We start from the raw sequence: 25,317 nt of genomic DNA, 5'->3' as shown, positions 1-25,317 counted from the left end.
CGTCAGTGGCAAAAACAGTCATTCCCTGTCCACCTTCTCCAGGCCACTTGCTGTTTTGCAGATCTCTCAACTCTTAGCCTTCACTCTTCATCTGCAACAACTCCCATTACAAAATACTGCATATCATGGGAACAGACCTAGGTCATTGGAAAGCAGATGCCGTTTCTGCTACTGTGACTCTCCTTACAGCTACCAGTCACAGGTTGCAGGACGACGCAGTCACAGGTGGACAAAAAAAAGGAGAATGTATCTTTTTTTAAAATTCTTTATTTATAAAAAAGTACATTTTTTTCCACAGCTGAGCCACTATTGTTTTTATACAAGTAAAAGGAGGGGTGATGCAACACCCCACCCACACAAATTATAACCATGAAAATGCCCCCCCCGGACCCCAAACCAACAAATTATTACAAAGGATGGAAAACAAAAAAACCAAAACAAAAATCATTAAAGTCCATTACATTATTATTATTTTTATTTTTTATTTTTTACAAAAGCACTTACAACACAGATTACTGAAAAAAAATGGGGGGGGGGGGGGGGGGTGTTTGTCTGTCTGTAGTCTTTATTCCACAATGATAATTACAGCAAGAGGAAGAAGAAAAAGAGAGATAAAATCACTGGAGTTAAGGAATCACGTTTTAAAAAAAGAAAGGCAAAAGAAAAGAAAAACCAGATCCTCAAAGAGAGTACCTCCACCAATACCAGTTTATGCTAGCAGAGGATCTGACTCCACATGCTTGTTACATTCACCCCCAGGTACATTACCTATGGAAAGTCACGCTGGTCTGACGTACAAACTCGCCCCCCTCTCTAAGGCTTGGGTGTCCTTCCCTTGCTGGTGGACTGAATCCTCCTCTTCGCCCCGCTGCAGAAGGCAGCACCCCCCGCTCTGGCACCCCAGCCCTGGCTGTGCTCTGCCCCGGCGCCTCAGCCAGGTCCAGCCCTTGGCCCTCCCCACCCCGTGCTGCAGACCGGCAGCCCCTGGGGAGAGGCTGACGAGTTTTAGGAGCAATGGTGAGGCAGCGGTTGGACCCCCGGCCTTCGCACCCTCCTCTGCCCCAAAGCCTCCCGTGCCCCTCTCAAGGAGTTGCTCAAATTGTCAGCAAATTGCATCAGATACGAAGGGGAGGGAAAGAGGGGGGTGAAACTGCAGGCTAGGGGAGGGTAAAGTGCTATGGTAAGCCCCGCAGAATAAAGAACAGGCATCACTGCACACGATGCTGGCAGCGTCTCCTCTCCCCACTGGAGCCCACTGCCCACAGCCCAGCAGAGCAAACAGACCCGAAAACTTTGGTGCTACGGCAGGAGTGGTTGTGAACGTGGGAACCTGACGGTGAATTTTAACCTGCTGGCAAAAGGCTACAGCCTGACCTACTGCTTCTCTTAGAACAAAATGGGCCTGGGATACCCCGCTCATTTCCACAATACGGAACCTCTGAGCTTTGTGCAGCCTGCGGGCGTGACACATTCGCCCGCCTCCCGCACTGAGCTGGGCAATGGGGTTTTCCCCTCCACTCTGTGAGCGTAGTGACTGGCGCCTGAAACTCCGAAAATCTGTGTGCATGTGCGTGTGTGTGCGTGCTTGTGTATGGGAAAGAAAAACAGCAAAGGAGAGCAGCAGCCCCCGTTCTAATTGCATTCCCTTCTCTAATTGCTTGAAGATCAATCTTTTGAATCTCTCTCTCTCTAACCCTCAGTGATTTCTGCTGAACAGTTGTTGTGTTTCTTTTTTGACTCAACATCAGGAAAATGGCTCCCTTTGTCCCTTATGTCTTTGCAATCAATTTGGTGCTACCATTTCAGTTTGTTTGATTCTTTTTACTAAGAAATCTTCAGGGTTTTTTTTTATTTTTTTCCCCTGGCTGAATGAAAATGATTTAACAATAGGGGAAAAAAAATATCTGGTAATTAAATAAGGGAAAATAACATCACTAGGGTGAATTGCAATGAATAATCCTAGAGATAAGCCCCAGCAGGAAAACAGCTGGGATTTCTTTGTACATAAACTAGAGGCTCGTTTTGGGTTGTGACACAGATGTGTCTGCTTCAGTATGGCTCCCTGAATACACACAGGGAAGGAGCTGGGGGCTCAGCCCAAATTCACCTGCATTTTCTTTGCTGAGATGGTGGCGAGACCCAGATCGATGTACCACAGGGCTCAGATTGACCTCCCTCTCATCTACCTGTTCAGCTTTCCCATCCACCCATCTTAGTCTTGAAGTACCACAAGTTTTGCCTCAAGTTGCTGTCCAGGATCAGGGTTTGGGAAGGGAAATACACCATGCTGATAGGTCTCTTCACTGGGAAGAACCCAGCAAAGGGATCTGGACAACGATCCCTTCAAATGGAGGTACGGCAACCGACCGTGCCTCCAAGGCACTTTGCCCAAACCCAGTCCCCAAGCAGTGCGATGGCGCTTCCCAGGCAGAAAGCCCTCTCGGGTGCAACTAATGTGACACACCAGTTCAGGTCCAGCGTAAAACGGGGCATTTCCTGGAGAGCGGCAGCTCCCTAGCACCTAGGCGGGGAAGTGGCCAACACTGCGCTCACAGCAGGTGCTGGGAACTGAGAGAGGATGGGGACGTGCTCCACCCCGACCAGAAGGGTAGCCTGGGGTCCCCACCCCATCCTCCGCTGCTGGCTGTGAAGCAGGAATGGCACAACAAACAGCTTCCATCTCCCAGCTGGAAGCTTCCGCTTGCTCTTTGCCGGGTCCCACAGGGACGTTTCACACCTCCTTAGCATCTCTGATGAAAGGGGGGGTGGAAAAGCAGGGATTTTACACTTGAGGCAGCCTGAGGGTCCCTCAGAGAGGTGGCCCAGCCTGGGAGCTCGTGTGCGCAGCTGTAAGAAGTGTGTCACCACTTAAAATAGGCAGCTTGACTCCAGCCTGCCAGAATCTGGCCCACTGTGAGAAATTGAGGCACAAAGGAACAAGCGACACCGACCCCCAAGGAAAGAATAGATTGCCCCTCTGCCTCCCCTCGCAGCCCAGGCACTGGGAGGCCCTTGGGGCCACCAGGCAGATTGCCCCTGCAGGGTGAGTGCTGCACTGTCTCCAGCACCAGGGGAGTGAACCCTGCAGAACTCCCAGGAAGCAGGATGCACATGGTCTTCAATTTGGCATCTCTACTGAGCTCACCCTCGCATTTAGGTAGAGACAGGTACCACTTGCTTCCTGATGCTGGTGGAAAACCTGATCTAATTACCTTCAAGGGCCCCCTCAGGGCATTTTAACCCAGAGAAGGGACTGATGCTATTACTGGATCAAAACAGCTCTCAGATGAAATATCAATCTGATTTTTCCCCCACACACCTCTTTTTTCTCCTACCTTGCTATGGATGAATGGCTAATAACTTGGCTACTTACCACCCCAAGAGTCTCTTGGACAATTAGCTGAACTTGCAAGGGACAGCAAGAAGCAAATCACTGCACAGAGGTGGCATTTCTCTATGGCTGTGGGGATAGTTGCACCAATGGAGTGATGCTGAAGGGCCCACGGATGAGAGGAATGCACTACTGAACCTTGAACTTGCAGGGTACCTCGCTGCTGTGCCAGGCAATACTGTCTAAGGACCTTCCACTCCAGGCTCGCTGAGGTTCTGGATAAAAATAATCATTTGACTCCTCTTCTGAAGCACACTGATGAGCTACGTGGCTGAGCTGTTTCCTAGATTTGTGCTGGTGCAGTATTGGGGAGCAAAAAATAGCAGAAAGGGAACTGTACATAGGCTCTAGCTTGGAAATACCATATTGCTTTGCTATCTCCTTTCTCTGAGACCCACTGTTTTTTTGAGCCCCCATTCAGCTAACTATGTGGACACTGTGTGAATGGGCAATGAATAAGCCAAGGAGGCTACATCTCAAAAAATGACACCTCTAAGTGCAAGGCTAATAACTACCAAAGCATATTTCTGATTTCCTGCAAGCCATACCTTAACTCAGGAACAGTCACACTGTCCCGTTCTCTCCCAGGCCTGTCTGCTCCGTTTGCAAGGCTTTGTACCTTTGGTCTTTAGGACTCGACTTCACTGTGGGCTAGGGCCCCGCAGTGCTGGGGAGTCAGTGCAACGTGAATTTGCCAGATCACATCAGTGGCCCCTGCCTGTGACTAATGCAGAACATGAAAGAATCACTGCTGGACCCTGCAGATTTTATAAAAGGTTGCTTTCTTCTAAATCCATCTCCTCGCAGTATGTATCTGTGCTGGGGGAAATTTGCAGAGGAGGGTCTGTGCCACCAATTTCCACTCTGCGCTTGGTCATGGACCACCTAGAGTCTGGTGTTGGAGATGTTGTCACAACCCTTTTTAGAGCCTAGTTGTGAAATTCAGATCTAAAGGATTATTCACTTGAGATGGACTTTGTTGAGAATTATCTCTGAATCACAAACTGTGCAGGCTCTGTAGCATACTCCATGTTACATTAAAGTAAGCTGTGGCTAAGGTACAGTGCTCAGCAATGCTGCTCTGTCCTGATCCAGCTTATAGAGTTCACACTTTGGGGAATTAAAGCCCTGTGTATGCTGTTATCCCAAGGCACTGGAGGGAAGTCATCCCCTCTGCAGGTTTACAACCACCCCTAATAATCAGCCCCTACTAGCAATCAGAGATATGGAGAGATGTCAGAGATTTCACTTCCTTTATTGGGGGGTTGCTTGGTAGCAGAGTGCTCCTGGTGGCAGTGGACGGACACGGGAAGGTTTAGCCGTATTTTTTAAGGTCCAGCCTGAGAGATCCCGAGGGAATCTCTGTCTGCCCTGCTTTGACTGGACATAAAGCAGCCCTCCTGTTGCATTTGGCTGTTCTGCCAGAAGCCAGGAGGGCTGGGAGGAACAGCAGAAAGATTACAGCATAACAGTTGGATTTCCCACTCCCCTACACCACTAACGCAGTAAGAGCAAGCTACAAACTGTGAATGGCTCAGGCTGAGCTTCATGTTGTCTGGACCAAGCACCACACACTAAAGGAAAGCATTGGAGGCTGCCTGGATCAGAAATCTGACCTTGACTCATCTGCATGGGTCTGACTTTCCACCCTCCCTTCTGTAGCAGGATAATCGCTGGATGCTATGGAACAAAACTCAGTGGGTAAGGCAGGAGGAGAATTAGTCCTGCTATTTTTAGATGTGCATGATAATACAGCTCAGAAAACTGGGGATTTCTTTTCAAACAAAAGATTTATTTATACATCAAATTAAAAAAAAAAAAAAAAACAACCCACAAGAAGAAAAAATAAGCCCCAACCCAGTGAATCTAATTTGGATACGGTCAGTGTCAGACAGAGGGCCCTGAAGTCTGGAATCCCATTTATCCACAGAGCACAGATAGCAGCAATCCAAGCCTCCCCATCACAGTGCAGTGGCTCAAGGGAAGGAGGACAAGATCAATACCCCCGGCTCACTCACTCCTGCCCTGTCTACCAAGCCTTTGCTTAGAAGAGGGATGTGATATTGAAAAAGTGGCAATCAATGCAGACTAAGCCATATATCTGAGGGCTGGGGTTGTTGCTAGGAGAGTTAAAGAAAAGCGTCCCCATGCTCTGACCCAAAAAAAAAAAAAGTGTAAACACATGACAATTAAGTCTTAGTGGTATAATAAAACTTTGGGGCCTGATCCTGTACTGAAGCCCTCAGAGACACTACATGGTACCCTGGGAGATCTGCCCTGCCAGGGTCTGCAGACCAGAGCTGAAGGCAGTGAGACTGTGGGAGAAGTGAAGTGGTATTGGTTGGTCCCCTTCCCCAGGCAATGGCAGCAAGGTGCGTGCACGACACGCCGTGCACAACCGTTGTGCCAGAGTTAACTGCTCTGTGGCTGGTACTAGCAACAACAACAGCAACAAGAACAAAAAGAGCCAGCATTTCTCTGAGCCATCACAGGGCAAAAAATGTCAGCAATAAATACTCCTTTTCTTTCTTTTAAAAGAACACTCAAACAAAGACAGAAAATGAAAAGCCAGGAAATAATAAATTTTAGGAGGAAAATGGCAGCTGTTTCCCTGCCCTGCTATCAGCCCATGCACCTGGGGTTTGTTCTAGGGCTTTTTCTCCCCCCTTTCTCCTCATTTTCCTTTTATTGAGTCATTAAAAACTGGGAGTGGATCTCCCCAGGTGTGCAGTGGGCAATGGGAATGATACCCAGACCCCACTGAAAAGAAAGTGATGAGGGGAAAAAAAAAATCAGTTCACCTGATAATGGCACCTATGGTTCCATTGCCATAAGCTTTCCTGGCCTCTGTCCTACGGACAGCCCACTTGACCCCCTCCCAAGGTTAAAAAAAACCAAAGAAGACAACATACAAACAAATTCCAGTGTTTCGGGGGTGCAGAAGTGGGAGGAGGAACCTCAGGGAGGGAAGTGGGGCCGAAGGGCACTCTGAGACATGAAGACACAAACAGAGTGTAATATACAGGCTGGGCAACAGTCGTTAAAGCAAATAGTAACACCTAAGCCACCGACCAATACAAACACCACAGAAGGGGACAAAAGTCATCAAGAGAAATTAAAAGGCAAAACCAAAACTGAGAAAATAATTACCCAACCTCCCACCTCCCCTACACCCCAAAAATGATCTGTAAGCAAAGCTGCCCTCCCTCCCTGCTCGCCCCAGCCCGCCCTTCCTGCCAGTGCTGGAAGCGTCCAAAGTCTCTGCCGAGCGCCCAGGGCTGGCCGGGGGCGTGCGTGCGTGCGTGTGCGGGGGGGAGCGTGCGTGCAGTGTGTGTGCAAGCGGCCGCGGCACGCTCGGCTCCGCTCGGCACAGATGTAGTGGGAGTGGGAGGGCATCACTCGTGTGTGTGTGTGTGTGTGTGTGTAGCAATGGGGTGCCGAGCTACACATACCACTCCTTTTTGGAAATAAAAGATCCGTCGTTCTGTGAGACCATGTTCTCCGCTATGTCGAGCTGCTCGGGGTCGTACTGGAAGCCAAGTGTCCTTTCATCATAAGGTTCAGGGTGCGCCTCCCCCTCGTCTACCGTGAAGTAAGGCCGCTTAGCATCCTCCTCGTATTTGTTGGGGCCACCCAGCTTGCGCTCGCCTCCCGCATCCTCGTCCTCGTCTTCATAGGTGCTGCTGCCCAGCGGGCCCGGCTTCTTCTCGTCATCCGAGTCGTCAGGGTACTGGAGGTTTTGGGCCATGGGGGGATGATGCTGCGGGATGCCTGCCTTGCTGTAGCCATTGCCGTACACATGCTTCTTTGTGCTGTAGTCACCCTTGAAGGTGTGACGCCGGCGCCGGAGTACCACAAAGAGCACCACGGCCACCACCAGGACCAGCGAGACTCCTCCCACTATGCCCCCAATCACCGGTGTGGGGATGTTCGGCTGCACCATGGATTTGCGATCATCGATTGGAGACGGGGTGTAGGGAAATTCTGGGTAGGAAAAGACAGATGGAAGGGGGAACAGTGTCAAACCATGCGGAAACGCGCCCTCCCTCCATGCTTTCATTGCCATTTTTTGGGGGGTGAGGGGGTGGGAAGATGAGGGTAAGGAACAGGGAAGGGAAAAGCGAGGGAAAGGGGAAAAGGGTGCGTCCCCACAGGGGTCAGCGCACAGGAGCTCTGCCTTAGCCAGGGGAACGCAGCGTGCCGTGCCAAGCTCGCCAAGCCTCATGCAGGAGCCCAGCAGGCTGGAAGCGGTGTTTCCCTCCCCACCCCACCTGGTTTCTCCAGACGTGCTCAGATCCCACAAGCCCAGTGCCTTGAGTCCAGACGCTTTCCATTTTACTGGGTGACATTTCAGGTCCAGTTTGCCAGAGCATACTGACAGCCCCACGGTGCTCCTGCCGGGGAGCAAGACCCAAACCCCATCCAACGGTGGGCACCGAGCTGCCACAGCTACTCCTGTTGATGCCACGCTGGACCTGCCAGCTTTGCATCCCCTTTCTCGGCATCCCAGCCCGGCCTGACCCCAACCAGTCTAGGTCAGGCCAGAAGGCAGCGGCACCTTGTGATCTCCCCTCCCAGCCACCCCACAAGCGATCTGTGGCTGCACAGTGCTGCTCAGGGTCACGGCTGGCTCCTGAACCCGCTTGCTGACCCAGCTGTGCTCTGCAGCACAGGGACACAGACCTCCCACTGTTTCTTTTTCTTCTGCTATGACTGTGGCCAGCATAGTGCCACTACTCATGCTAATCTTGTTCCTACAGTTACCCTGACCTATTTAAAAAAATAAATAACTCAAAAGAGAAAAAGAAAAGAGATGAGAAAGAAGCTCTCTTCTCTTTCATGCGGCTCAACACCTACACTTTGGCACAGAGAAAGTTTGATCCAGGACTTAAATCAACCTTCCTAACACTCCCTGGGCACAGTTACAACCCCTGGCCAAACTCAGCTTTCACAAACTGCCTGTTGAGCATCCGTGTCCACGAGGCCTTAAGCACCACATGGCTGTCTCAGTCCTTCACCTGCCTCTGAATTTAGACAGCAGGCGCCTGGTTAATGCCCCTTGGCAACCTTGCCCTTGCACACCATGCTCAGACCCCTCACTCTGCTTTTTCCACCCCAAGGCCTGTGTGCCAGCCCTGCTCATAGCTGCAAGCTGTTATTGCTGCTCTGGAGTGTCCTGGCCCTCACTTTTTACCCCAGCAGCCAAGGAGAGGTGCGGACCGACTAGCAACCTCAGCACGCCCTCCCAGAAGAGCAGCCAGGACAGAGCAATGGGGGAGGGAGGGGCTCAAAGGCAGCAAATTCAAACAGGATATGAGGCAGATTCTGATTCCTGCCGCCTCTTCACGCACCTGCAGAACTGCCTGCTGCTGGCAGCCATGTTTCTGCATTAGGGCAGGAAGCCCTGAACAAGCAGGAGCTGGGCAGGGAGCGGGTTTCCCTGCAGCACAGCTTAGCCCAGCCGCTAAGGAAGAGGGGAGAAAAGAGCTTGCCCTGGGTAGAAGCAGTTCCTAAAAGAGATGCACATTTTGGACAAGGGCACTGAATTCAAGCAATTGCTGGCCTGATCCTTGTGGCATAAATGTTTTGCTTGTGCCTGAGAGCTGTTTCATTCCTGCCTTTCCTGAAACATCATCCCAACAACAGCATCTTGGTTTCTGCAGCGCTGACTTGCCTTGAGCAAAGCCTCATGAGCCTGAAACCACGCACAGAGCAGCATAATGGGCAGAACGGGGTGGGGGACAAGCAGATGGAGGGGCTCCCTGCTGCAGCCAGAATGAGGAGCAAGACGCTCTGCAGGCAGGAGCCAGCAGCTCTTTCCAAAGACAGCCTTCAGAGCAGGAGCGAGGGCATGTATTTCAGCATAGGGAGCTGGGGTTGTGTTCTGGAAAGCCAAAACCACATGTTGCATCAACAGAAGGCTTGTCATAGCCAGCTGGTTAATGCAAAACCTCTCTGCAGAGACAGCAAGAAATGTCACGTCCATCCCCCGGTAGTCCTGGCTGCTGAGGGCTCAAGTTCAACCACACAAGCATCCACAGAGCTCTTGCCACTCCTGCCCATGCCACCTCCCAAGGCTTGCTCCTTGCCATCACAGCTTCTGCAACCCCGTGGTGCCCAGTTCCTGAAACTGTGCACAGAGCAGGGGTCCACCTGGAGCTTAGGGAAAGTGCAGGGAAAGCCCAGCAAGCTGGCTCAGACCCCAGGAGCTCTATCTTTGATTTTCCCGCACCCCACAGCTCCGATCTGAAGCCTCTTCCTACCTTGTTTTTCCCCACAGCAAGGCTGATTTTGTGCACGGGACCATGGGTCCCAGTACCCCACCTTGAAAAGACCCAGATATGGTGTGCATGCTGGTGCAGGGTCCCTAAAGCCATACTGATCCCCTCTGCCTCCCAGCTCTGGAAAAGCGGCAATCTGAGAGAGGCAGTCTGTGCACAATTTCAAAAGGAGCTTGGCCCACTTCTCTATTACAAGTCTCATTACCAGCCCAGGTTGGATGCATGAAGTGAAAGGGGGAATGTTTTTCTACCTTTCTCATATATATTTATTTTTTTCCTGCCCTTTGTGCTGCCCGCCCCTGAGATAGCACTCGCCTACATGCCACCCCCCTGCCACTGCCAACGCCGTGGACACGAAAACTAACACGCCGCTGTGCTGGTTTTCACACGTTGCTCGGGGAAGGAACTATTTTCTGCTCAGATCCCATCCCCGTCCTCCTCACAGTGGCCCAGTTCCCATGCCAGAGAAAACAAAACCAAACTGTGGGAAGAGAGGAAAGATGGGAAGGTCGCAAGCCAGCAGCCGGAATCATCCCCTCCCTGCCCGCAGTTTCCCCCCCGTCCACCCCCCGCGCTCCCCCGGAGCCTGGAAAAGCGAGTGGCTCTGGGGATGCAGCGGGGGAGCGCGGCTAAGCCCCGGGGGGGGCGGGGGCGGGCACAAGCGGGCCGTGAGCGACCCAGCCAGGAGCGGGACAGGCTGCACCGGCGCAGGGGAGGGCACCCGCCGGACACCGCCGCTGGATGGCGGTACAGACCGCCGCCGCTCCGGAGCCGGGAGGGCGCCGCCGGAGCCCCTCTCCGTGGCCGCTGGGCTGCGGCCAGCCCGGGCCGAGGCGGGAAGGGAGGGGAGGGCAGGGAGGGGGAGGTCCCCGGCCCGGGCTCTGCCCTGGCGTGCCTCTGCCTTGCGACGAGGTCGCCTTCGCGAGGCCAGGCGGTGAGCGGGGAGCAGCGTGCCACCCCGCGCCCCAGCCCCGCGCCCCCCGCAGCTGGCTCCCTTTGCCTTCGGCTTCCTCCGGCCCTGCCCCAGAGCCAGGCCTTGGCGGGGATCCCCGCAGCCCCCGGGCGCAGCCTGGCACGCCTGCAGCCTCCGGCCCTGCCCCGGCCTCCGGCAGCCGGGTTAATTAACGACCCGGGCCGGGTCGGCCTCTCAGCGGGCGTCGCTCACACGCATCCGCTGCCGTCAGCCCCACAAAGGGGGATTTACCCCTCTGCCCACCGCGTTTCGTGTCTGGGGTGCGAAAGAGAGGAGAACTGCAGCCTGGGGAGAGAGGGGGAAGTGTGGGAAAGGGATCCCCTTTTTGTGTTTGAGGGGTGCGTGAAATTTCTGGAAACTGGTGCGATGCCTGAGCACGCTGGGGGCCCCATGTGAAAAATCCATTAGGAAGAGTCTGGAGAGAATTAAAGCCGCTGTGAAAAGTGGACTGGAGAAACAGGAGACAGCAGCGTGGAGGGAGGGGGAACAAGCTAGGCTTTAATGCCAGCATAAAAAGCCTCCCCCCCTCCTGCTACCCCCCAGCCCTCATAAAAAGAGGGAGTGCTGTCTGAATAGGAATTACAGCAGCAACACTATCTGCCTGCTGCCCGGCTCTGCCAGCTGTTGCATTCAGCCCAGCTTCCTGTCCCCGTGCCAGGAGCCGGACCTCTGGGGCGGCAGCTGGGAGCGCAGGGAGACAGGGGGTTGCCCTGGGCTTCGCTCTGGCACCCGGCCGAGCCCACAGGTTCTCTTTGATCCCCCCGTGCAAGGCAGAGGGCCCGAGCATCTCCAAGCCCTGGCTCCTGCCTTCTCCCTGCAGCACCCAGGGCATAGCAGCACTGCCACTGCAGAGACAAACCAGGCCTTCCCCGTCACAAAAGTGGCTTCAAAAATACACATTTTAAAAATCACATCTTTCTTTGAATGGCTGGTATCCAATAAAAATGAGACATATGCAAATCATCCTGCCTGTCCATCAATCCTTTATCTAATGCTTTTTGAACCTGCTGACCCATTTCAGTGCTATCTGACAGAAGAAGAATGAGCCAAAATTATCCCTACCATAAAGCTCTTGGAGAGAGCTGGAGTGAGATCCCTGGCAGAGGTGGGAGCTAAACCTCATTAGACATCAGAGAACCCACAGGGACAAGAGGCTGCTCCCAAGGGCAGGAAGGGCCCAGATCAGAAAAAGCATATTTTTAGACACCAAGTAATTCTTCTACGATATGCAGATCCACAGGAAACCAGCTTTCAAAAGCCCTTCTGCTCATCACACTGCTTAGATATTTTAAAAGATACTACTTCCTGTGGACACATTTTTTCTTGAAGTCACATTTCCATCCTTTTCCCTTCAATCATAAGGGCCAAGGAAAAACCCAGCACCAGCTGAGCTTCTCACTGTAGCCATGGGCATTGAGGAAAATGTCAAACTGCATGAGAAATTACCTCTTGGACATGTGTCAGCCCAAGCTGCTCCCTGCATTGAAGGAAGGCCCTGGATTTCCTTCTGCCTTCCAAAACCAAACACCTGCTACAATGAATGGGAAGCAGGGGCCTTTGGGCAGCTCTAGCCAGGGCGAGCAGCAGCTCCGGGGAGGAGCAGGAACCTTAATTCCGATGGGCTCATAGAGCTTCCCAGTTCCCAGATGGCCTCAGCAAATACAGTGGTGATCATGTGGGTTTTTTTACAAGACAGATTGCTGGTGGCAAGCTTTCCCTGCCAGTACCGTCCACGCCAAATTACCCCAGGACTTTGACCCACTGCGTTACAGACGCGTACATGAGTGAAGATAGGGAGATACCTCTGGACCTGCCTCAGCCCAGACATGGCTGTAATTTGAGAAGCCCATAGCACTGCTGTCCTTTTTCCTTCACAACAGCCCTTGCACCTATGCATGCCCATCTCCAGCTTCAAAGGATCCTGCCTTTCCTCTCTCTACCAGGGATTTCTGCTCTCCTTGTGCGGAGCAGGGCGGGAGGGGACAGGAGGCAGTGGGGGTGAAAAAACCTCTGGCAACTAATCCAGAAGTTTAGCAGCTGCCACTGGCATTTCAGAGTGTGACGGCTTTTAGGCCAGATGCCAAACGTGTCTTAGGTTTTAATCTCTCTGTCAGGTCACCTATCGCTTGTCAATCAAGTGCTGCTCCCGCAGGGGCCCTTGGCACAGATGCCATCAGACAGGGTGCAGCAGACACTCCTACCCGCCATCCGGAAGATTAGCATCAGACAGACCCCCCAGGCTTGCTCCTCTTCAGCCCCCGGCCCTACGTCCTCCCACCTAAAACAGTCACAAGCACTTGCTGGTGCAGCGTGGCATGGCCCTGGCCGGCGGCTGGGCTTTGGGTACACCTGCTCTGGGCTTGGGATTTAACGCTTCCCGGAGAAGGCTTTCTCTTGCGCTCTGAGCCTTAGCAAAGGCCTGCTGACACATGGCAGAGGGCTCCAGCAAGCCCCACGGGCTGTTTGCAGTGACCTTGCTGGGACGAGATCACTGGTGGTGTGTAAATAACTCCCTGCTGCAAGCCAAGCAAACGAGCGGGGGCCATCAGCCCCTGCCAGCCTCTCCTCCCCACCACAGCCTGTAGCACGTTCAAGGCCAGGGCTGGAAAGCTGCCTGCCCACGGGCTGGCACATCCCTGGGCAGGGAACGGCACGGAGCCTCCTGTCCTCACAGCCCCTCCCCGGGGCACCTGCACAGTGTGTCCTGTCTCCTGGCAATCCGGGGGGTGCAGAGGTAGGGCTGCACCAACCAACTGGGGGAGCCTGCAGTATCCTGGAGGAAAAGGCCCCTTCCTGGCCTCGGGAAACAGGCGGGAGCCCTGCAGCAGAGGCTGATAGCGGTCACTGCCTCAGCACAGGCTCTGCTCTCCCTGCTCCCGCAGCTCTAGCCCTGTGACTCTCCTTCGGTTTTGATGTTTGCCTGGTGCTTGAAGGCCCATGGGGAGAAGAGATGTTTTAACAACATCTTTCTCCTTGAGCTTCCTCTGGCTGAAGCCAGCACCCAAATGCATGAACGTCCCCCGCATACACACACAAATGTCTATGTACACACGTGCACAAGGGCCAGGGTATGTATATGCACTGCTGCACACAAGCCCGTACAGCCAACCACATGTTCATAAATACATGCATATTCACACATGCCAATGCACTGATGCTCTTGTGTCCTGCATGCACGCACGACTGTGCAGCAGGGCATCCCTGTGCAGGCATGCAGGTCTGGGAGGCCCATTTGCATGCCAGGATGCAGATCGGGGTCACACATATGCGTGTATGTATGTGACCAGCTCTCTGTGCAGGACCACCACACCCGTGTGCAGGCACGCAGGGACACGCATGCAGTCTATAACCACAACCTTTTATTATGTCACCCAACCGCCTGTAATAAATAGTTACATGTCACACTACATAGCTTGGCTGCGACTGACAAAGGTCCTGCAAGGCAGGAGAAGCTATTATAGGAACAGATTGCTGGAATAAAATATTAAATTTCCACTTATCAATCTCTTTAATGCGCTATAACTCTAATAGACGCGTTCAGCCTTCTCCCTCTGAACAAATCACCCTCCCCATGAGGGGGCTCAACTAGCCCTGCACTCCTCCTCTCTGGGGCTGGAAGGAAGGATGCTGGGTGGCAGGAGGGGGGAGGTCTGTACCCGGGGAGACAGGAGGGGGAAAAGCCGCTGCAGGGTTTTCTCTGCATCAGCCTTCTGTTTTTTTTTTTCTCCCAAGGCTGGCTGCTCACTCGATTGAACTCCATTTATTGCATGCAGCTCTTGAAAGAGGTTTCGTGGTCCACTGACAATCCCTAAATTGCCTGCAAGACCCAAACAAATGTACCTGTAATAGCTGAGCGAGGACGGCTGAGCCCTCCCCAGCACTGGCCTAATCGGTCCTTAGGGAGAGCTGGATAAACATATTCAGATCCCATGAATTATTAAAAGCGGTATTTTTATGTGGTGGAGGCCTGGCCTAACGGGTTGGCTGCTAATCCCTCCTAGTGGGGCAGCTTGCTGGTGTGTCCTTCCTTCCCTCTCATTTAACCTCAACCCCACAGTTCGGACCTTTGGGAATAAATTGAGATTACAGGCAGGCAGACATCAACCCAAAGTCATTCCCCAGAAATCCTGCCAGTCCCCACTTCCCTTGCCAGCACTGTGCTGATCGAGCGTGAGAATGATGCTCTAGCAGTCCCCTGAAAAACCACCAGGAAGGGAGACATTTACCGAAGTCCAGAGGGGGAACCCACAGACCCTTGTCCCTAGAGGAGCCCGTGCCCGCGCAGGCGAGTCGGTGCAGCCCGCCCAGGCTGCAATGCTATTGTGGCGCTGAGACAGATAAAACACTGGCAGGTGGCAGCAGGAAATAAGAAGAGAGGGCTGTATCTGGTGTTTGGGAACATGTGTCCTGACACTGCAAGAGATATGAGGTGGTTGGATAGACAGAACAACAGCAAGATATGGACATACAGGCTACGCAGAAATGCAAAATGAGACATGGTGAAGAGAGCCAGTTCCCCTCTACGTCTTCAGCAATACCTATCCCACCTCCTTCTCTGTGACTGAGGACTGAGCTTGGAGGCTTTTTCCCTCCAATCACTGTTTCAAATGTGACCCAAGGTGCTAGTTAGTGTGTGGGATGGTTTTCTATTTCCGATGGGAAGCAAGTCTGCTCGGTTTGTACCAGGCAGTTGCCTGCACTGTCCCAGAAACACAGTGCCTTTGGTGGCAACTCCCATGAAATGGCCAGCGGCTGAATGGATTTTGGCCACGACCTTCCCCCGGCTTCGGGCGGTTAGGCAGGGCTGGGCAGGGCGGGTGCTGCACCACGTCTGTCCTGAACAAAGAGCTTTGTTATTCTGGTGCCTTTCACTGGCAAATGAAAAATCCCCCAGAGAAAAGCATATACTAGCAACTCAGCAGGCAAGGATCCAGGACAGGAGGTGTGAATTAAAGGCCTGCTACAGTGATAATGATAATAAATACTTGGTAATTAGCATCTAATTAGCACATCTCATCCATTGACCTCCAAGCACTTGGATAGAGGCAGATTAGCCCCATGTTACAGAATAGGGGAACTGAGGTGGTGAGGGTGCCAAACTCAGTGTTACTGCTAATTTCAGGAGGACAGCTGCCCAGGCCTCGTCTTTACGCTTGCTCAGCACTTACCACTGTAGAGAGCGGGTGGAGGGGGCTGGAGCTCAGCCCCTCTGAGAAGCCCTTTTCGTCACTCGCAGGCTAGACAACTCTTCAAGGACTGGGGTGGCTCAGAGAGGTTCGCTCGCTATCAGAACAGCAGGCGCTCTGATTTGCCTCAGGCTGGACAGCAGGAAGAGCTAAGAACCCCGGGAACCTGTCCTGTATTCCTCATGCCTTGGGAGCCCCCAGCACGCCTCACTGCCCGTCCAGCTCGGAGGCACCTGTGCTGTCTGTGGCATTTGCAGGACGTGGGCAGCCGGCTGCTCTCCAACTCACCTGGCTGCAGTCACAGCCCCGCTGCTCTCCCCAGCGAGAGCAGGTCTGGAGCTACAACACCCCACGGTCCCTGCTGTGAGCCCAGCTGGAAAAGTGGCCGCGTGCCATGGTTTGTGCTGCCTGCCCACCTGGCAGTGGTCCCAAGGTGGGGTGTAGGGGTGTAGGGGGTGTAGGGGGGTAGAGGGGAGCACCTGAAGGAGACCAGCGCTGAGCCTCAACAGCGCTGCTGGCCAGCTGGGGGGCCAGAGGAGAGCCTCGGCAAGTTGCGCCAGCTGCCAGGCATGTCTCCTAGGCAGGCAGCGCTGCTTCATCAGATGGTCACTCCCTCCCCTGTACCCCGAGAGCCCGGAGCTCATTGCAGTGTGGCAGTGCTCCAACTCACTACTGCGAGAGGTACTTCCATCTCTCTCGTGAGACCCACAACTGCTGGTCACTGCCTGTCATTAACCCCCTGATAAAACAAATTGCTCCTTTTACCCCAAAGGAATGGGGTAAACTTCCCTTCCCTGCTCTCAAAGCACCCACAGCCACTTTTCCCCTTTGGTGATGCCTTGAAATACCACTTGGTCTCTCTGAAATCAGGCTATTGCCATATGTTATTTCTTCTCTTTAGCCTAATTCTTGACATCGCTTTCTCTCCCTGACACTACTTAAACATGTCCACGTGTCTTTTCCTCACTCCTGTGACTACACTTTTTGATTTGCAAGCCGTCAAATTCCTTCTGTCCCATATGACATCACTTCCCATTGTCTGCATCCTGTGATGTTATTCCTTTCTGGAGCCCAGACAAAGCTACTCAAGTGCTCACAGCCTCTCAGTAATCTGTGGCAGCCAGGTGAGCAAGTGCACAGACCAACATGGCATTGGAAGGAGCACAAACGAAAAATTATGAGAGTTGCCTAACATCAGAAACACCAAACATCATCCTGAACAAATGACTCATCCATCTCATGCTTTACTGCTTCAGTGGCAGTCTATATCCTCATTCTACTCCTTCTTCTACCTTCTAACAAATATCTCTGACATGTCTTCACTTTTAACATGTCCAATGATCTCTCTGCATCCAAAGCAGAAGACAAGGGGGAAATAAACTGAATGTATCTTGGTGTAAGAAAGGAAAAGACACCAAGAGGAAAGGAGAAAAAATCCAAGCCCAACCAGTGCAAAACCAGTGTAAAGCGAAGAACTTCACTGCTCCCTTTGCATCATGAAACTCCCCACCCCTAGAAGGAGACACTGGTGATGAAGACGGACGTTAAGGAGATGTAACTGACTGGTAGTTGTCAGCCGCTCACACTCTCCGCTCCCCACCTCCTCCTCTTCTGCCTTTCAAAGCACACCAAGTGTTTTCCTACCTGTGACATTGACTTCCACCAAACCCGACCGTGTACCGATGGCGTTGGAGGCCTCACAGATGTAGGTGCCAGCTACGCTGTAGGAGACAGGCCCTTTAAAGTAGATGGTGTTGTTCTGGATTTCCACGCTCCCTGGCAGAGTCCCGTTTGGCCTAGGGGAAACAAAGATCATGGTTGATTCCAGAGATGATACTCAGTAGGGTCAAGCAGTATTGCAGAGGCGACACTGACATGCTGGTTCTGTGCTTGCCCTTGGGCAGGTCCAGAACCCAGTGGTGCTGGCTGGAAAATACCCATTAATGTAGTCAGCCTTGAAACCAAACCCTCAGACTGCAGCATTACAGGAAAGGGTCGGTAGAGTGTCTCCAGGGTAAATCCACTGCATGACGAGAATCAGGTTCTTTACATGGATTGGTTTTTTCTTTCCCCTTCTCTGTGATTACAAGGGAGATTGGACATATTTGGGTCACATTCAGCCCCTTGGATTTGGCTAACGGGATGTGGAGTACTTTCAGTCTATGTTCTCCCCTATCCAGAAAACAGACCCAGAGCCTTAAAGCGGTTCATTTTCCAGCACAATCCCCGAGTAGATACAAGCTTAGGGTAAGATGGCCAGGTCACTCTGTTGTTTCGGGTGGCTCACCTCTAGCAGGCTCATCTTCAGAATGTTCCTCCATCCCTGACTTTCCATTTGATGGAAAACACAGGAATGGGACACCAACTTGACCCTGCTTTACTCCAATTTCTTGCCCATGTAACTCTCTTGGGCAGCTGATCAGGCAGTGTTAATTGCAACTCAAGCTCGAGCAAAGCGGTGCTGATTTAGAGCCTTGCCATCTATGACCTGCCCATGTCAGAAGAGTCAGGTAAGTGTGAAACTGGAATAATGCAAAACTAAGTTTAGAGATACACAGAATAAATGAACAAAGGCAGATAAAAGTTAAAAAAAACCTTGTGTGTTAGGAAAAGACACACATGGCCTGGTTATTCTTAATTACTGAAGCAAAGTAAAGTAATTACTTCTCTTAGGCAATTAAAAATTACTCGAGTAATTCTTTCCCCTCCTCCCAACAAAAATGTGCACATATTGTCAGCAATTTGTACGAAACAAAAGGGAATAATGGGGCTATAATTAGGTTTGTAAAGAAGTGCCTAAATGCACATGCACATATTTTGCATGTCTACATATATGCATAGGCACATATGTATAGCAAACACATTAGCCTTTCCCAGCTACATCAAGCCAATGATTCCAAAGTTGATGGAAGAATAGGACAGCCTAACGTTGGTCCTTTGCCTATGGGTGAATTAAGGCCCTGAATCTACAAAGACAAGGGCATATCTAAAAACTGTGCTGTGGGATGCTAAAGAAGGCTATTGCTTCCTCCAACAGCTCCCCTGACTGTTGCTCATCACCATCCAAATAAGAGGAGATGAAAGCATGGCTGTTTTTTACATTCCAGGCAGGAGCAAAACAGCAGCAGCAGTAATTGCTTCCTGACTCCCGGGAAGGGGAAGAGGCACGTATGAGCACATGGATAAACCAAAGATGCTGGTGGCTATTTCTCTGGCTGCCCAGCCAAAGAAATGAGGAATCAGTTTGATATTACCGAAGTGGCACTGTGGGAAGGAAGGGGATGGCCATGGATCTTATTCCCACTCCTTAACCTCCCTACACACACACACACACGCTGCATGCCTAGGTGGTTGGCTGCAGTACAATTATTTAACAGGCTTTCATCCCATCTGCTTGGTCTGCCTCTTCCTCGCAGGGCCCTGCTCACAGGCAGCCTGGGGCCAAGAATGGGAGAGCAGGAGTCTGGGCTGAAAGAGCCAGGAGGTAATTCTGTGCCCCAGCTTTTGTTTCCTCCTCCTTTTCCTCCTCTATTTCCCCCAGTCTCACTTGCTCTCTCTCACTCTCTACTTTCCTCTTCTTCCACCTCCATTCTCCTTACCTTCAGCTGCATTTCATCTTTCCTTTCCATCCTCTCTCAGGTCAATAATCCTATACTCAGTCCTAACTGACCCACCAAGTGTGCAAAAAGGGAGAGGCAGAGGAATCAGACTGAAGTGCTATCGGACTTAGAAACCTGTACTCTTTAATTCCATGCTTCCTCTCTCTCCTTTTTTCTCCCCACAGTTCCTTCTCAAAGCAAAGTATTGATGCTCCTAGCCTCTTAGCTGTAAGTCAAGAAACCCTTACAGGCTAAAGACAGACAAATGGACATACACACAGGTCACAGAGAATCCATAGGAAAACAATTCTTTGCAGTGTTTTAAACAAAAAAAATGATCAATCACACAAGCACATAGGGACCAACTCAAAGCCTGGCTCAAAGACGTGCTGTTCCCAAGAATCATTTCTGCCGGAGCTGAATTTATTACCAGCGCGGTGTGTAAACCAGGTGTGCAAATGACACGTCATACTCAGTCATGCAGCGCCATGCTCAGCCCTGACACCTGCACCCCCGGTTGTGTTTGAGCCTAGCTGGTAACTAACCCTCTTTCCTGCCCTGGGCTACAGAAACATCACCTGGCTGAGACGTTTGGCACCTGGTTACCCCGTGCTTCAGCTCTCAGCCTGCCTTCAGCATCACTATCACAGCAGGAGCAGACTGCCCCAACAGACATGAGGGTCTGCTTGTGCTGCTGGCTGTGTCTGTACACAGCGACAGAGCTCCTGCCACAGAGAGCCTGATGCCCAGGAGCCCAGCAAGTGCTCAAACTCCAGCCCCGCATGTGAGCAGAACAAAGGGATGAAATGACTTGCCCAAAAGCAGAGCGAAAACCTGCCTCCTGTCCCCAGCTCCATCTCACAAGGCTCACTTCAGCTCAATTCGCCAGCCCTGCTACACAGAGATAGCCTAAACTGGGATCTCTTCTGCCTTGGGTGCCACAAGGGACATCTTTGCTTCTAACACTTTCCTGGCTATGTTGTGAGGAGAGAGCCCCAGAGAGTCCCCTCAGAGTTTAAGTCGAACTCGCAGAACCAACAGAGGGAGAGAGCTGGGGACGAGAACTAGAAAAAAGGCAGGAAAAACAATCCTCTTCAGACTTTCACTGTGAACAGTTTGATCTGGGAAGCGAAATGAGAGAGAATAAGCCTAGCTCCTTGCAAAGCCATTTTGAGAGCCTCTTTCCTGATGACAAATGCCAGCTGAAAAGAAGAAAGGATCCATTTGATCTTTCTTTTTTAAAGCTACATGAGTGCTTATAGAAAAGAAAGAGAGGGAGAGAGAACCACATCAGGTTGCATCAATTCCTATCCCACTCCCCGGACACCCCTCGCTCACTTTTCAGTCCCTTTAGTGTGTTCAGCCAAAAGCTGAAATCCTGGAGGAAAAAGAATTGCTTCTGTTTAATGTCAGTTGGGTGGGGATGAGTGCTCCAAAGGGGAGCTCCTGCTTACAGCTGGGGCTGATTCCAGGGAAAGGTTTTTTCACACGCAGACAAATTTTGTGCTATTTGTGCCCCTTTAAGGAAGGGAAATCCTGGGTTCTTTTCCAGCTCTGCTATTGAAGCACTTAGTGGTGCTGGGCAAATTATTCACCTTGTCATATCTCAGCTGCTTCACGTCACCAGGGCAGAATATTATTCCAGTGAAGTGAGAATAGGAAGTTATCCCGCGTATTAAGGCTGCACTGCGCTGGTAGCAAGCTCCATCCCAGCCCAGTGGAGAGGGGGTGTGTATGATCCTTACCCACTGCCCTTCCCTCCTGAGTCTGAACTCGAAGATGCTGGGGGAAGACCCAGCTGAAAGACAGGGGATAACCTCTGTCCATTGGAAGATGAGGTGGCTGTGTGTGGCTCAAATAAAATGCTAGTCCCAGCTCTGGCAGCTGGGGCCACAGGCAATGTGAAACTTCTGATAAAGCCCATCCACCCAAAACAAGTCCCTTGCCCTAGTCACTTCAAACACTGGACTGCCTGCCTCAAAAGCACAGGCTTCCCTCTAGACAGGGCTGGCAGGGCAGCAAGCCTTGTTTTGGATCTAACAAGCTCAGCTTCAGAGGATGGCCAGCACAGGACGGGGTGAGCCAGAAAGGCCAAGGCTGAAGACAGCAGCTTCCCCAGTTTGCAAATAAAGAAATTCATTCCAGTCCCTGTGCAATGAAGGCCTCCTGGCAGAACTCTGCCAGGGAACCAGAATCAGCTCCAAGCATTCTGCAGGAGCACAGCTCCAGCAACTACAAGTGTCCAACTCTCTCCTCACATGCACAGGTTTTACCTTGGAGTGACACTGACAGTAATGGGACTGGGCCCTAATTGACCAGAGCATGACTGAGGTTGGCCCCTCCTTGGCCCTATTTGAAGATCGTATGTGCTGCTGAGAGCAGAAGCATTGTAGGCACTTACAGCTTCCATTCATAGGTGTGAGCTGGGGGGTTGGCATCAGATTTGCATATCAGCTTCACATCCTTCCGGTTGAGAAACCAGTTGCCGTCAAAGCCCTCAATAGTGACTTCTGGCTCATCTGCAGGGGGATGAAAAAGATAGAAAAGCAGGATGGAAAAGGAGAGGAAAGAGTTATGGAAAAGGAAGGGGGAGAAAATGAAATAGGAAGAGATGAGGGGGCAGGGGTGGGAGAAGGAGAGAGATTGCAAGGTGGGAAAGATGATGGGACAAGGAATGTGAGAGAGGGTGAATGAAGGAGAAGGAAGAGGAGGAACAAAGGGACGTGGCAGAGGCAGAGAGAGAAAGGTGTGAAAAAGAGAAAGCATATGATTATTCCAAGGGATCATTTCAGTTTTCACCCTCCAGAAAAAGACAGCAGCCCCCTACGTCAGCCCCTCCACCAGACCAACATCTTCCCTTCAGAAAAATCCTCTTTTGCCAGACTTTATCACCCACCCCAGGGACTGAGCACAGAGCATTGCTCTCCAGCCCTGCCCATGCTGACTTACACTGCACGTTCAGGGTCATGCTGTCAGTGAAGCGGTCCAGCTGGTAATTGACCACGCACATGAGCTGCTGCCGGTGGGCCTCCCGGCTCGGCACCAGCCGGTACCGGCTGATCACTGTGATGGTGCCATTGCTGTTCCGGATCTCCTGAAACTCTGCTTCCCCTTTGAGCTTGGTGTCCCAGGTGACAGTGCTGGGGGGCTTCCCATTAGAGGAGGTGCAGGTAGCTACCAAGATCTTTTCTGTCCTGCCAGATTTAGCAATAAGTGGCCGCTTGGTGCCCTCCATCCGATTTGTGGGCTTGGCTGCAAGACAGTGCAAAAAGGAGGAGGAGGAGAAGAAAAGGGTTCAAAGGGATGGTTAGAAAAGCAATGCTACCCTCTCAACTACAACCCAAGAGACATCTAGCACCACTGAGCCTGTGACAGACCTTGTGGTGAATCCAGAGCTGCTGCAAATTTCCAGCAACCTACTTTGGGGAAAGAATGGTGGAGGTGCGCTAGATGCACAGATACACAATGGAAAGTCAATCCTTTCCTGCCATAGGTTTTCAGCCCTATGTTAGAATGAGAAACTGAAATTGAAGAGCAAATGAATCATGTAGACCTTGGGTGGGGTCTATTCACTCACAACCCTAAGCTCCATGGACAAGCTCTACTTGTGCTTAGGATCTCTCTGTTGTCTTTTCTCTTTGTTCACTTGACAGCCACCAGCTCATTAAAACTCACCACTCCCTTAGGGAACAGGTCACTGTTATTGCACCTGCATTAAGAGATAGGGGAACTGAGGCCTGGAAAGAGGAAGAGGCATTCCTGTGATAGCTCAGCGAACCACCTACTCTGGGTTCCCTGCTCTTTGCCTCTTTACAGTCAACTTGAAAGATCAGCATAGGTAAAATTTACACCCAAGATTCACCTTTGCCCTGAGCTCCCAGGACATGACTCTCAGGTTCCTCCAGATCTGTTTAACTGGAGGCAATGGTTCACACTACAAAGCTTGTCCAGTATCTTACCCAGCACAGTGAGGTTCAGTTGACTTTCCCGGTTGCCGGTTGGGAAGGTAGCAAACTCACAGATGTAAACTCCCTCATCCTCCAGCTCTAGCCGAGAGAGCTGAATGGTGCCATCTTTGAAGGAAGGATTCCGGAAAGTCACCCGCTCTTTGTAGGGAGAGAGGATGGACACCCCCATGGCAGGGTTGTAGATGGCCACATTCTGCTTGGAGCCGTTGGTGGCTTTCTGCCACGTGACCTGCGTGATCTTCACATTGGGGAGCGGATTGGTGAAGCTGCAGTGCAGGACCACGTCTGTTCCGATAAACCCCGAGACTGTGTCATTGACTAAGACAGTCTGAGCCTGCAGCCCTGCAATAAAATGGAAAGACATGAGTATACGTGTACTTCTCAGACAGAGAAAGAGAGAAAAAGAACAGTTCATGGTCATTAGGCCCATGAACTCCTTTATTTATTCCATTTGCTTCTTCTTGGCATGGCTGACACAAGAACCGTCTATGGCTACAGGCACTCGGTACCTTCTGCAACCACCTACATCCACCTGCAGCTCCTGCAGCTTCATTCCTCTTCATAAACACCTTCCTTCCCACAATTGGTGTTCACACTTCACTACGACCAGCCCTAATGCTCTGCAGCCAACCTAGGGCTCACGATCACCAAGAGGCTGGATCGATAATACTTTCCTTCCTTTTGCCTTCAACTTTGGATGACACTAAATCAGTTATTGTAAATATAGAGAGCATGCGTATCTGGAGGCATATGAAAGCACTGCTATTCGCCAGCATAGCATATCCTAACATATGCTAACACACACTCAGACGTCCATTTAATCCTACTGGAAATGCATCAGTAATTAAATGAGCTGCAAAGACTCAGCCCTGATTTCAGAGTAGCAATAGTTCCCATATAAGAATAGATTTACGGCACTGTCCATACACCTTGCACGATCTACCTGGATGATCTAGATCATTTCTGTGGCCTTTTTTTTAACCCCAGAAGTGGCTGCATTTAGGAACCTTCCATCTTGATTCTGCAGAGTAAAGATGAAAGGTGATTGGGAAAAGTGGTGGCTGGTGTTCACGACTGCTATTCTGTCTCAGCTGATTCCTCTCCTGACAGCTGGAGAAAAATGTCTCCCACCAGACTGACCCTGAAATTCATCTTTGGCTGCCACTGTGTCTTTCCCTAATCTGTATGTTTAGAGATAATGCTCTGGTAATTATACAGCCAGTATTTATATGATAAATACAATAGAGAAGCAAGGTGGTAAGAACAAGAAAAGCAGGTTTTGCTCACAGCTTCTGGCAGAATCTACAATTTGATGTATTCTGGGAGACTGAGAGTAAAGGAAAGAGAGGGGTAATAAAAAAAGAAAGATGTACGAAGACTGAGGAACATGAAAGGGTAATGAAAGAGAGAGAGGCTGGGGAAAGAGAAAAATGCATAGCAAGAGAAACAGGACAGCATCTTCTAACTGAGGGGACAAAGCATTTCTGAAATGTCACCCCTACCCTGTTCTTCCAGGGGACCAACGGGGTCCCCGTAGCAAGGCCAAAATGAACTCCTCAGTCTTAGCCTCCACAGACCCCTGGCAGATGTGCCCTGTGACTTCTACATGTGAACCTGAGCAAGAGTCTCCTTCCTGCAGTTTCACACACACAAGTGCACGCATACAAAAGTCTTCTCACTCACAAACACCACCTTTACTGTTCTCTCGGAATGCTCCCATGTTGCCCCCTCACTCCATGCCTGCTGTACTCAGCCTGATCTCAGTCCCCACATCTCACCTAAGCCTCTTCTTTCTCCCCTTCTCCTTCTCCCCGTGCCAAGCCTGTGACCCTGAGGACAAGCCTCAACAATCCAGCCCGGCCATGAGACGCCATCAGCTGACCACAGTCATCAGCAGTTAAGACTGAAACTCAGTCTCT

General features: G+C 51.4%; 1 protein-coding gene across 1 annotated transcript in view; it reads right to left on the bottom strand.

The window, feature by feature from the left end:
• Positions 1–275: 275 nt before the first annotated feature.
• Positions 276–25,317, bottom strand: part of NECTIN1 (nectin cell adhesion molecule 1) — a 72,598-nt gene continuing 47,556 nt past the window's right edge. Inside the window, exons 2-6 of the mRNA XM_072884469.1 lie at positions 23,390–23,740; positions 22,380–22,682; positions 21,832–21,949; positions 17,476–17,627; positions 276–7,375 (exon numbers count right to left, since the gene is read on the bottom strand). Coding sequence (XP_072740570.1) covers positions 6,834–7,375; positions 17,476–17,627; positions 21,832–21,949; positions 22,380–22,682; positions 23,390–23,740 — 1,466 coding nt within the window. The 3' untranslated portion in view covers positions 276–6,833. The remainder of the gene's footprint in view (positions 7,376–17,475; positions 17,628–21,831; positions 21,950–22,379; positions 22,683–23,389; positions 23,741–25,317) is intronic.

Source organism: Ciconia boyciana, chromosome 20 (assembly GCF_034638445.1).
Source record: "Ciconia boyciana chromosome 20, ASM3463844v1, whole genome shotgun sequence".
NCBI lineage: Eukaryota > Metazoa > Chordata > Aves > Ciconiiformes > Ciconiidae > Ciconia > Ciconia boyciana.
This window is presented reverse-complemented; position numbering and strand designations above follow the sequence as displayed.